The sequence below is a fragment of the Astatotilapia calliptera genome, chromosome 16 (assembly GCF_900246225.1).
Source record: "Astatotilapia calliptera chromosome 16, fAstCal1.2, whole genome shotgun sequence".
Lineage (NCBI taxonomy): Eukaryota > Metazoa > Chordata > Actinopteri > Cichliformes > Cichlidae > Astatotilapia > Astatotilapia calliptera.
Genome location: NC_039317.1, coordinates 33,560,303 through 33,572,757, shown reverse-complemented (window position 1 = coordinate 33,572,757; position 12,455 = coordinate 33,560,303). Strand labels below are relative to the sequence as shown.

Genomic DNA, 12,455 nt, shown 5'->3' with positions numbered 1-12,455 from the left:
AGTGAGATAACGTCAGGTTTAGCCTCGGGTTATGAAGGGTTACTCCTCGCTCAGCTCACCATGATAACTTGTGCTCTAATCTTTCTGAAGACCAGGCATGCAAAACGATATACTGACCAGAAAATCTCTGGAAAATAGTTTAACTAGTCCCAGAAAATCTCGAGGACCTGGAAGGATAAACAGCGAAAGGCCTTTACGAGACCATATGAAGTTTCTCTTGTTCCCTGACAAACATCAGTAGCACTTTTAAAAAAGCTACAAGGCTTAAAATATGAATATAATCCTTAAACAGGGAACCTAAAAATTTATCCTGCATTGAGCGTTTAACGTCTTTGGACTATCTTCATACTGTAGGTTGTAAAATTAGCAGTTTCACTCACTCACTCACTCTTAGCTTGATGTGAAACATATTGAGCTGATTTGCAAGACTGTCAATATTTCCATAAGTGAAGTCATCGACGACAAAGACATCCTGTTAGCATTGAGCTTATTTCATCGTGCAGACTCCAGGTCTGTGTTTATTGGTCCTCTGCTTTGAGGCAAAGACAGGAGAGTCATCAGATAACATAGCTAACCCTAACCCTTCCAGCCTTTAAAGGGTGGCACATGTGCAGTGTGCTACATATTTCATGCTAAGTGCATGAATTTTGAACAGGTAAATGACAAAATTACATGCAAAATGCTGCATTTTGTAAATATGACTTACAGAGCCTCTCATCACAGCTTAAACCAAAGACTTTTATACTGAAGACAAGACGTATGAGCACAAAACGAAAAGCCAGCGCCTGATAAAAATCTGCTGCTGTTAGCTGGGTCTGCTTACCTCACACTCCATGCTGGCAGTGGGCTCTCTTTTTAAACTACTGTGAGCAGTTGTCGTGTCTCTTCGTGTTTATTCTTGTGCACATCTCTGCTACATGTTGGCTTATTCGTATGAACTCTCTGTTGTAACTTTGTTTTTGGCTGTTTTGCGTTCTTTTTGTTGTCTTTTGTAGCTGTCTGTTCCGCCCTCATCGGTTTCACCTGCACCCAATCAGCTCGTCCGTCGTCCTGTTTACCCTCCAGCTCTCTGTGTGTCCCTCATATTTACCTTCCTGGATTCCCGTTTCATTTGTACCAGATTTTTGTTCTTTCCAGGACTTTTTGTAAGTTTTGTTTTTTTAATCAGCCTAGTATTAAAGCTTACTGTGTCTGCATGTGGGTCCTCACTTTATTATCTCATAACAAATGCAGCTACTGAAAGACATGAAACGCACCATCTGTCGCTCTGCTTCACCTAACAGGTACCGACCTTTGTGTTGGTTTATCTTTAATAAACGGGAACAGTAAGGGGAAAATGCACAGACAGAAGACAAAAAGAGAAACACAATGGTGTTTTTCTCTTATTTGCTTTTGCGGTAATTTAACAGTTTAGTAGTTGCTGCAGGAAGGAGAAGAGAAAAAATCTGTTAATAAGATTCAAAAACTGGGACAAAGGAATCAGGGCATGCCGGTCAGACGGTTCAGGCGTGACTTTGCGATGAATACCCCGAGAAACCAAACCGTTTAACATTACGCATCTGTGTTTGTGCGTCTGGGGACAACAATCCACTTCAGCATCTCGTAAAATGACCATCAGCTGGAGTCACTGTCTGAATGACCGCTGTGTCTGTGATCGTGACTGACCACAGCGAGCTGTTCGCTGACTGGCCTTTGGTTGCTTTTGTCTCACTCACACACACACACACACACACACACACACACACACACACACACACACACACACACACACACACACACAGCAGATGAGAAGTGTGTTTTCCAAAGGTTATATAGTGAGCTTTTAACCCTGTAATCAGAACACGTCTTTTTGTCTAAATATTCTAGTCTGACATCATACAAAAGCACCCTCTCAATCAATGACTCTCTCTCTTCTGTCATATTTCAGTCCAATAAATACAAACTGATCACTGTGTGTGTGTGTGTGTGTGTGTGTGTGTGTGTGTGTGTGTGTGTGTGTGTGTGTGTGTGTGTGTGTGTGTGTGGAGAATGATGCAAGCAGTGCTCGATGTAAAAATGCACACACACAGACACACAGCGGTTTAATGAGAAAAAGGTGCAAGCAGCACAATGGCGTTCAATGCTGCCAGACCACTGGTCCGTATCTCATACTCTCCCCTCCCCCAGCGTCTCCCCTCTTTTAGTTCCACATCTGTTTCCCAAACTTTGGAAGGGGCCTTGAAGAGCACAATATCTGGGTCAGAGTAAACTGCTTCTTTGTGCATATGCATGTGTGCAAGTGTGCAATAAGGAGTGCACCACACACAAAACGTTGTCACACACCCTTTGAACCTGAACATGTGGAGAGTCTCAGGTGTGTGTGTGTGCAGGTTAACAGTTATTCTAAAATGGCTTGGATAAAAAGCAAAGATGTCATCGGCATCCTGTACAAATCTTAGAGAAAGGGGGGTTAAAAGCGGGAAGAAAGTTTAATTTCCGGTAGACAGCCTGCATAACTCACTGTGTGCATAGTTTTCCATTTTTCTCCATTTTATTCTTATAGAAGAATAAAGAATAAGTGTTTCGAGCACTTCTCCTTTGAACTGAAAGCTAAATCCAGATTTGGGACGTCTTAAATTTAACCTGATAACTTAATCCTCATTCTCCACGATCACAGTTTGAGCAGCAAATCATGAGGATTCATCCTTTTCTCACTTCTGTGAAGCGATAACTTTAAGGAGTGAGCAGAGTCTCAGTGTGGGATGGTCAGCACTGTCACGTCACATCAACACGGTTTCCAGTTCAGACCTCCTGGTTGGTCTGACAGCAGTTTGTAGGTCTGAAGCCATGTTTATTAGGTTAACTGGTGATTGTGGCGATTATGGTTAAAGTGTGTGTGTCTCTTCCACAATGTGTATATATGCTGCCACCTTATGGACAAAACTACTATTACAGTAAAAAAAAAGATTGAACCCGTAATGAGTGAATATATTTTAATGGTCACAACGTGGACGGGAAACAACCCAATATGACAGAAAATAAACAGTTTACTCCTACAAGTGTTAACAAACGAGTGTTAAAGAGGATTTTTAAATACATTTAAATGGTTTATGTGTAAAATACTGTACATATAGAGATAAATAATATAGTTTCAAAGGTTATTTTAGTTTTTACTGAATAATTTTTATTATCTTTGAAAAATATGGATTTAGTTAAAAATGATGTGACGATGTAGACATAAAAAATAAATATTAAAAATAGTATTTACTTTTGTATTTTACAAATTGTATAAGCCAAACAACACAAGCACAAGTTAACAGACTGAGCTGGGACAAAAAGGGGTTTTCGGTTAGAATTAAACTTCAGGATTTAAATTAAAACGGAAATGTGGTCAAATGTGTTAAAACAGCATGAGTCCACTTTCTTTAAAGGACTCCTTCGGTCTTTGGCACATTTTCTCAGCCTTCTTTCTTGGGATATTTTTCCTTGGCCAGTCTGACAAAGTCCTCAGCGCTGTCCAGCAACACCAGGCGGTCCTGAGAGAAACATCAAGAAACACAAAAGTAGATAAAGACTGTTTAGTAGACAGATGTAGTTGGAGGAAGAGGCACAACAACAAAACAGTAGAGATATGAGAGAAGAGGTGAAAGAAGAGTGAAGAACGGGGAGGGTAGAAAGTGAGAGGAACTGTAGTTTATAAACAGGAGCTTCTTTGTAAGAATCTCTGAACATAACAGCAAAAATGCAGCCTAACAAGATTAACCTTATCAAGACAACATTCTACTGTGAAGCATCCTTTCTTTCTATTCTTGATCAAGGAGTTAAAAGCAGACGGTTTGAGTATCTAAGAGCGAGAGTGGAATTGTCATGGTGGGCTGTGTGGCAGGCAGGCAAGCAGGAAAAGGACCCGAAATGCAGGACTCTGGGAGACAGGACTTGAACTCAAAACACAGCTTTAATGCTAGAAAAACATCCCATAAAAATAACTCTAACAGAAACAAAACAAAGTAGGAACACGACAATCACACAGCTTGGAGAGAGCACAACACGACAAAGCGCACAGGAAAACACAGGGCTTATATACACAGGGGAGTAATCAGGGAATGGGCAACAGAAGGGAGACACAGCTTCTGATCAGGTTCTGTTCATAATTTTTATGGACAGGATTTCTAGGCGCAGCCAAGTGGCGGAGGGCTTTCGCTTTGGTGGCCTCAGAATCTCATCTCTGATTTTTGCGGATGATGTGGTTCTGTTGGCTTCATCGGGTGAGGGCCTCCAGCTCGCACTGGAACGGTTCGCAGCCGAGTGTGAAGCAGCGGGAATGAGGATCAGCACCTCCAAATCTGAGGCCATGGTTCTCAGCCGGAAAAGGGTGGAGTGCCCACTCCGGGTCGGGGATGAGTTCCTGCCACAAGTGGAGGAGTTCAAGTATCTCGGGGTCTTGTTCGCGAGTGATGGGAGAAGGGAGCCGGAGATCGACAGACGGATTGGGGCTGCAGCTGCAGTAATGCGGACGCTGCACCGGTCCGTCGTGGTGAAGAGGGAGCTGAGTGTAAAAGCGAAGCTCTCAATTTACCGGTCGATCTACGTCCCTACCCTCACCTATGGCCACGAGCTGTGGGTAGTGACCGAAAGAACGAGATCGCGGATACAAGCGGCAGAAATGAGCTTCCTCCGAAGGGTGGCTGGCCTCTCCCTTAGAGATAGGGTGAGAAGTTCGGCCATCCGGGAGGGGCTCAGAGTAGAGCAGCTGCTGCTCCACATCGAAAGGAGCCAGCTGAGGTGGTTCGGGCATCTGACAAGGATGCCCCCTGGGCGCCTCCTGGGTGAGGTGTTCCAGGCATGTCCCACCGGGAGGAGGCCCCGGGGCAGACCCAGGACACGCTGGAGAGATTATATCTCTCGGCTGGCCTGGGAACGCCTTGGTATTCCCCCGGATAAGCTGGAGGAGGTGGCTGGGGAGAGGGAGGTCTGGGCCTCTTTGCTTAGGCTGCTGCCCCCGCGACCCGGCCCCGGACAAAGCGGATGAAGATGGATGGATGGATGGATGGAGGCAGGGGGGAAGTAAAACTGAACACACTGACATGAGACATGAACTTTCAAAGTAAAACAGGAAACCAGAAACAATTCACAAAAACACAAACTTGACACTGAGTGGTGGACAGAAAGAATATAACACATAAAACAGAGAAGAAGAATAACCCTTATTACAAAATCAAACCAGCACAACTTAAAAACCCGAACAAATCATAGTTAAGAAAAACACCAAAACAGAAACAGGAAAAGCTGGGTCGAAAATGACCCAGAACCGTGACAGGAATAAAGCAAAAGTTCATTTCCCAGCTGCCAACCCACACTTGGCTTTGAAAAAGCAATAAAAGGGCCTTAAAATCAGTTCTGCATTTGACAGGAAGCCAGTGAAATGTTTACTGCAGCAGCTGCAAACAACACAGTGTGAACTGAGCAATATTCTGGAGTTGAGAAAAGTGATGGACTTCAATTTAACAATGTTCAGAAAAAAGCTGAAAAAAGTAGCAGAATTGAATCTTGAATCAGTGTCACTCCACGATTCCCTAAATGAGCATCAAGGTTGGATGATACTGATCTTAAATGGCTACATTATGGTTCTCAGAGGACCAGACAGGATCCTCTGTCTTATAATCCTGCAACTGAAGAAAGAGGATGGACCCATTACCAGCAGTCACTGAAATTCAAAAGCAGATATATTTATATTTAGAGAAGAGTGGAGATGTGTACAGCAAATAGGGTCTCGAGGGGGTTTATACCAGTAAATGAAAACAGGCCCTAAATGGAGCCTTGAGGTACTCCACGGGTGAAGAAGACAAGCTAACTAGGTCTAAATTCCAGCCATATGAAACTTACAGAAGAGCAAACTCTGTGTTATGACAATCAATGAAGCCTGAAAATCCATACACCCATTTTCTGGGTACGCCGTGAACAGGTTTACAGTCCATTTTTACACGAATGGGAGCTTAGATCCATTCACCAGACTTTTTGTTTTTAAAACAGGTAAAAGATACTGCAGTGTCCAATATTTCCTTTGAAAAAGTAGGAATAATGTCCAGGGACCCGTGGTTGACAATGTTATGGATGCGTGTTTGCGTGTACCATGATACAGAGGTATCGGTTCTGGTGTCCTGTTCCAGGAGGGAACAGAGAGGTGTGGTCCAGCAGCTGCGTCAACAGTTCAGTCGCTTTGTTAAGATTTTCTTCATCTCGACTGAATCGGCGCTGTTTGTTCACACACAGCAAGGCGTCCACCTCACACTGGTAACCTGCAGGGATCCAAAGAGATGAGCAGCGGGAAGAACGGGGAATTACACAGGCAGCAGAAAAGAGCGGAAACAACCGAGAACTCACCGAGCTGAAGCAGGATTTTCTTCCACCGAGCTCTGACCTCTCGTTTGGCATAGCGCAAGGTGTGTATGTCATAATTCAACTTCTCCCATTCCTGTAGACAAACACAAACACTTCCTAATTAAAATATACTAATGATGATGCAACTTACAACTGAGGGAAATTATATTTCTGCAGTGTATTCAATTTAAAAAAGCACAAATGTCAGCCTCATGAATCAGCAGAAAGTTATTTACCAATCCACCCACACCTTCCACTTAAGAGCCGTCAGTTGTCCTCAGGCTTTATGAATCGCACATGTACGAATAACAAAATGAATGATGGCTGAATCCTGTTTAGTATTTTCATGACCACAGAGCCATTTTTACTTTTTGTTTCGTCAGACGTTTACTTATTATTCTTTAGTGACCCAATGTCCTCGTTGAAAGGTATATTTTATTTTATGGGTTTAATATTTAGCAGTTTGCTTTTTGGACGTGTTATTAGGAGCTTCTTGTGTTAAAGGGTTGTCTGTGTAAATTCTTTAAAATCGTGTGTGATTTTTAACCTGCAGGTAAGTGTGTTTAATGTTGGAGTTGCTATCAGAGGACTGGAAACTGTAGAATCATTGTGGTATTTAGTTTGCTTCAAACACACCAGCCCACCTAGTTTGATCAAAACGGGGGTCCCAGGTTTTGGACACAGTATAGAGTGGTGGGGTGCTACACCCTCACAGTTCATTCATCTCTTGTTCCTGTTTTACTTTGGAGGTTAGTTATGTCTTATTTCAATCCCCCCTCTGTCTCTTTGTCTTGATTGTCTTCACCTGTTCCTCATTATCTAGTGTGCCGATCCCAAATTTGTAGATTGGGCGGGACTATTTATACACATGTGTATAAATAGTCCCGCCTTCTTGTTGCAACATCGTCTGTGCTCTATCAGTGTAAGTTTCTGCCTTATGGGACTTTTGCTGCTGTATGTTGGATTACGTGGTTTTTTTCTTTGTGATAAGCAGTAGGTGACTGAGTTAAAGAAATAAAAAGGGTTTAGCTATTAAAGTTGACTTTTATTAACTCTGTCTCCCATGTTTTGCACTTTGGCTCCTCACACGATCCACACAGCCACTGTGTTTGTCTGGGAGTTAAAATATTGTTAAAAGTCCACTCTTAAAAATTGAAAGTTGTCTTTAAATTATACAGAAAAAACAGATTTTAACTGTAAAGTATAAAAAACACAAAGTTGACAGAGTGGTATGTCCTACTTCATCTTCTAGATAACCCCCCACCCTTTCGGCCCCCACCACTGTGAGGGCTCTTTAATGTTTCAGGCCTGCTGAGTTTTTTGTTTTTGTCCTAATATTAAAAGCAGTCCCGCAGCATGCTGAGAATTGTGCAGTGAATATTCTCTTTGACCGGCCTGCCAAGCTAATGACCTACATCTCCATCAAGGAGTTCATTTATTTACACAATGTGCCCACTGTGTCCTGCAGCCTGACGTGTGCACTAAACTCAAATGCTCACTGAGCTGCGGTCCTGAAATTCTGAGAAAACAGCCTCTGTCCTGATGTGTTCCCTCTGCGCAGAAATGAAGCACGACTCAAAAGTTGAGAAAAAACAAACCAATAAACTTTTTGCTTGCTAATGTCACCAAAAAACCCTGAAAAAATAAGGATTCAAAATCAAAAGTCGAGACGTGCTGGGGTTTGTACATCCACCACCTCCAAACACAAGCACACTGACAATGATGGAGTCTAACTAACGAATAAACAGCAGTGATAGGCGCTGGGTGACTGAGTAAGTAAGGAGCACGTGGTCTGTGTGTCGTTTGTGCGTTTGTGTGTCGGTGCTCAATCACTAATTGACCCGTGGTCACATTTGCTGAATAGCTGTTTTTAGACAGCTGCATTCTTTCTCATTTTCTGAGTGAGAGCAACAGATTTTCCTCTGGCCTCGCACTAATCTAATCTAACCAAGGCTTTTATGCATATTCATAATTATTATGGCTTGTTTGTCACTGAAACGCTATCTGTGGCACTATTTCATATTATTTATTGACATAAATCAGGCTTCTATGAAAGTCACCTGTGTGTCTGCCCTTTTTAGATTATTACATTAGAGATCCAGTGGAGAGCAGATGGGAATTTTCTGACAGCATCCAGTCACGAGGAACTCCAGTTTGGCCGGTAAATGTTGAGTTTTGTTTGTGTTTTTTGAAAGATTCCTTAAATTCTTAATTTAAGCTGCATTCACTGGAATTTAGACATACCTCGACGTCTTTTAAACTGCTGGAGAATACACACTAATATTAATAAAAAATACCCTATTATATAGTTTTAGTTTAATCAGCCAAATGCTTATAAGTTATATAAGTTTACAAGCTTAAGTGGCATGTCCTGTAAGCAGATTGACTCCTATATGTTACACACCCAGATGAGAACAGATTGTTTTATAAATATGTTTTTTCCCAGTTTTGCGATAAACGCTGCTGTTTCATTACGCTTATTTCAGCGTCTGTAGTGTACAGCATGTTTTCTGTCACCTCCGTAGCCTCGTCAGTCTGGTCTCTCATGCTGATGAAAGCCTGTAACTCTCGATCCAGTCCCTGACTGATGGGAGTGTTTTCGGCTCTGTCTGCGATGGCCCGCTGATCAGCGGTGCTCCTCTGGCTTTGCTGGTTTTTCCACTGACTCGTTTTTGAAGGTGGTGGTCCAAATATGTTCTTCTCTTCTGTCTCACTGTCACTAGACCCACTGGATAGCTGCTCAAGTGGCCTGGGAGTGCTGTGCATCCTAGAGAGAAAGAAATAAAACTAGGATACTATAAATGTGTACTTTGGTGTATTAAAATAAGAAAAGGAATAAAGGGTGACGAGTTGGGATTGTAACAGAGTTTTTCTAACCGCAAAATAGCATCCCTCTCTTCTTGGTTGTGTTTCAGATAGTGGCAGCAGCAGATGGTAAACTTAGCTCCCATTGGCTCTTTCCAAAAGTTTTTAAAAAAAATAATGGATATTGATCCTTCACAATAAAATCCCAAAACAGCCTTTAGTCAAAGATTTCTTTAAAAATCCCCAAAAAACCAAAACAAAAAGGGCACAAACTCCAAGCACGAGCCGATCCTGTTACATGCTTCCTTCTGTCCGAGGCTGAATTCCCTCCCTCGGTCAATTACATTATCCACGTGAAAAAGAAACAGGGGAAAACAACAACACACACACACAGGATACTCCAGGGATGAATGGCACACTCAGTAAGTCCTGATGCTCCAGATTGCAGTGGCGAAGGCAGCAACACTTCAAAACTCACACTTCTTGAGTTTACTGCTCTGAAACTGGAAGTGTGATTTTTGTTATACTTAAACATGTGTCTCATTACATGAAGCAGAAAGAGGCCTTTTATACCGATGCTTTATTAATATCTGCTCTCACATCCCTCTAATACTCGAGTCTTCTGTTTGAAAGTCCTGTGTGATCGTTCTGGAGCACAGCGCTGCAGTCTGGAAGATTAAAGCTGTCCCTGGGACATTAAAACACAGTCTGGAGTGAGCGTGATCCACAGTTAGGAGCAGTTTGTTTCTCACCACAGGAGTCATCACCTGAGACAATGTGATGACTAGTTTATGGATGATTTCAAAAGATTGCATAAGAAGTCAGATGTTACGTTTTCAGATAAATATTTAATGCACTTCTTTACAGTCTTTTTGAAGGAGACCTGTGGCTCAAGACGGATCAGCTGAAGGTCCAGAAGCTTCTCTCAGGTCTTGTGTCAGGCTTATTTTTCCTGTTTGTTGAGGACATGACTTTCAGATGTTCGTGTGTTGAAGATATTTTGGACAGATTAAGATAAAGATACTAAGATATCTGCTATGTGAAGACACAAGACTGGTCCATCCCTTCTTTTAATGCTTCAGTGAGTCATAAGTCAGAGTTAACAAACATCTGGGCAGGTACAAAAAAGAAGGAAATTATAGATTTTTCAAAATGAGAAGTTCCTGTCTTCCACAGTAGATGGCAGCATCACCCCATTTTACTCTTTCTCGCCCATGTGGGCCCCTCTCACTCAGACACGCTGGTTGTGTTTATTTTTATTATGAGCTGTCGATGAAGCTTGAGGATTCGTCATACAGCATCGTTACCTCCTCAGCCATGAAAACCTTGCTATCACATCTGTTTCTCTTCACTTCCACCATCAGGTTTGATTAGTCATCAAGAAGAAAGTGAAAAACATGTTTTGGCTGTGTTTGCTTTTGTGCATAGTTCCTGCACATTATCACAGCGACTAAATTATTTATTTTCTTCATAAATTTCTGGCACATTTACATGAAAATTTACATTTCAAACATCAAAGCGATCTAAGACTCTCTCTTGTGGGTTGCTGCAGTATTTAAAGTGGGCTATAGAAAATAGGACAATAATGGAATTATTTAGAAAACTGCAGACACGATGGAAAACATCTGCACGAGCCAGTGAGCGTGAGGATCTGAGGGGTTTATGTATTTCTTTCTTAAACAGTCCAAACGTTACTCAGTTCACGGCCTCTGGTGTTGGGAAGATCACGCTGCGCCTTGCCTGCTGTGACGTGGATACATACTCTCATTGAACTCCTTGTTTACATGGGATATGATTTCATACAGTGTGCTGTTTGCATGCTGTACTGCACCCACACTTCTAATTAGACTAGTGTGACATGTAAAAGTGATGAATGGTTCTCGCATTTGTCTTCTTCAAGTTGCTGTCTTATCCGGCGCGTTTGAGCAGCTCTCTGAAGACGGATATTTACCATCTGCCGTGGTTGCTGTTGTTATGTTGCTCGTAGTTCTGAACGAGTTTGCATTAAAAAGAAAAGTGTCCTGGGAGGAGCGTTTCAGCCTGGACGCGGATGACTTTGGAGAGGACACAAGTTTACATCTCTACGCATTTACATCTCAGAGGCCGGAGTGTGCAGGAAGAACTCAGACACGTGTGGTTACACGGTTTATGAAATTTGGGCCAGTTTTGCTCTGATCAGAGTGTCTATGTGGAGCATGTGGAGCACTCCTCGTGTAGCTGAACCTTTTCTACCATGCAAACTCATTTTGGCATCGACTCGAAGAAGACTGAAGTGAAAAAAAAAATAAACGATTTGTTTATTGTAAAATTTACTCTCTCACATGTGTGCAGGTTACCGCTGGCGAGTTCAGGTATATGGATTTTCCCTCAAACATCGCCTCCCTCTCCTCTCGCTGTCTGAGATTTATATTTCCAGTGTGCATTCTCTCCTCCTACCTCACTGACTGCTGGACCACCAGCTTTCTTTCTTCCTTTTTTATACACACAGACACACACTGGGCCAATGGCAATGTGACATTGACATAGTGCAGTTGAATACCTTATGTGAGGGTGAGTGATGGACCCTGATGGCTGTTGCCTCAAGGTATGTGTGTCTGAGTGTGCGCACTGTATGTGAGCAGCAGTGGAAATAGCATTATATTCCAACTCGACACAACAGGTCAAACACCAGGGGACGCAGAGAATAATAAGTAGGAGCAATGACATATACACACACTCGTACGCAACCCTTCAGGGAACAAACTCCTCGCTGCTCCATCACTTACATTCATGAAAGAGGCGCTCACACATGACTTGGTGAGGAGAGTAGAGCTTCCTGACACACACACACACACACACACCCACCCATGAACAGAAGAACTGGGCAGGGATTCAGAGACACAGATTGAAGGTGATTATAATTCACAGTGAAGTCTGGCTGCTTTAGTTATCTCCAGCTCATCCATCTAATGTGTGTGTGTGTATGCATGTGTGGTTGAGCACTCATCAAGGTAGCAGGGGGAAAAACACCACCAGGAAACATATAAATCACAGAGATGGGGGGAGTGAGACAGTGAGGAAGAAGAAATCAAGACTAACCGAGAAGAACGAGGTGAAAGAAGAAACGGGAACAGAGAGGAGTGCGGGGAGTAAAGGAGACGATGAGAAGGAGAGTGCAAAAATAATAAGCTCTTCACCAAAAGTGATAGTAAGCAGCAGTAACTTACACTCACGAACAAATGTTACAGCTATCACAGCTCATGGAAATAACCCATGTCTTAGATTACCTACCTGTTTGAAAGTTGCGATGAATC

The 12,455-nt window shown here is 42.6% G+C and overlaps 1 protein-coding gene and 1 long non-coding RNA gene across 2 annotated transcripts; one reads left to right on the top strand and one right to left on the bottom strand.

The window, feature by feature from the left end:
* Positions 1-3,163: 3,163 nt before the first annotated feature.
* On the bottom strand, positions 3,164-9,368 carry LOC113008052 (melanoregulin). Its single transcript, XM_026145184.1, has 5 exons — positions 9,235-9,368; positions 8,875-9,124; positions 6,361-6,451; positions 6,109-6,275; positions 3,164-3,515 (listed from the first exon to the last, which is right to left on the bottom strand). Exons 1-5 carry the CDS (start codon positions 9,306-9,308, stop codon positions 3,438-3,440), a joined length of 660 nt encoding a protein of 219 aa, XP_026000969.1. The 5' UTR covers positions 9,309-9,368; the 3' UTR covers positions 3,164-3,437.
* LOC113008053 (uncharacterized) lies at positions 6,357-11,407 on the top strand. The gene is made up of 3 exons (XR_003269982.1): positions 6,357-6,419; positions 8,439-8,518; positions 11,063-11,407. It is a non-coding gene; the product is annotated as an uncharacterized LOC113008053 (long non-coding RNA).
* The last annotated feature ends 1,048 nt before the right edge of the window (positions 11,408-12,455 follow it).

Bases quoted from the DNA above. Each gene is read 5' to 3' on its own strand.
- LOC113008052 (XM_026145184.1), bottom strand. From the start codon at position 9,308: ATGGGAGCTAAGTTTACCATCTGCTGCTGCCACTATCTGAAACACAAC. The intron at 6,452-8,874 runs GTGACAGAAAAC...GTTTGTCTACAG, and splicing joins AGACTGACGAGGCTACGGAG to GAATGGGAGAAGTTGAATTA. The intron at 6,276-6,360 runs GTGAGTTCTCGG...GGATCCCTGCAG, and splicing joins GAAAATCCTGCTTCAGCTCG to GTTACCAGTGTGAGGTGGAC.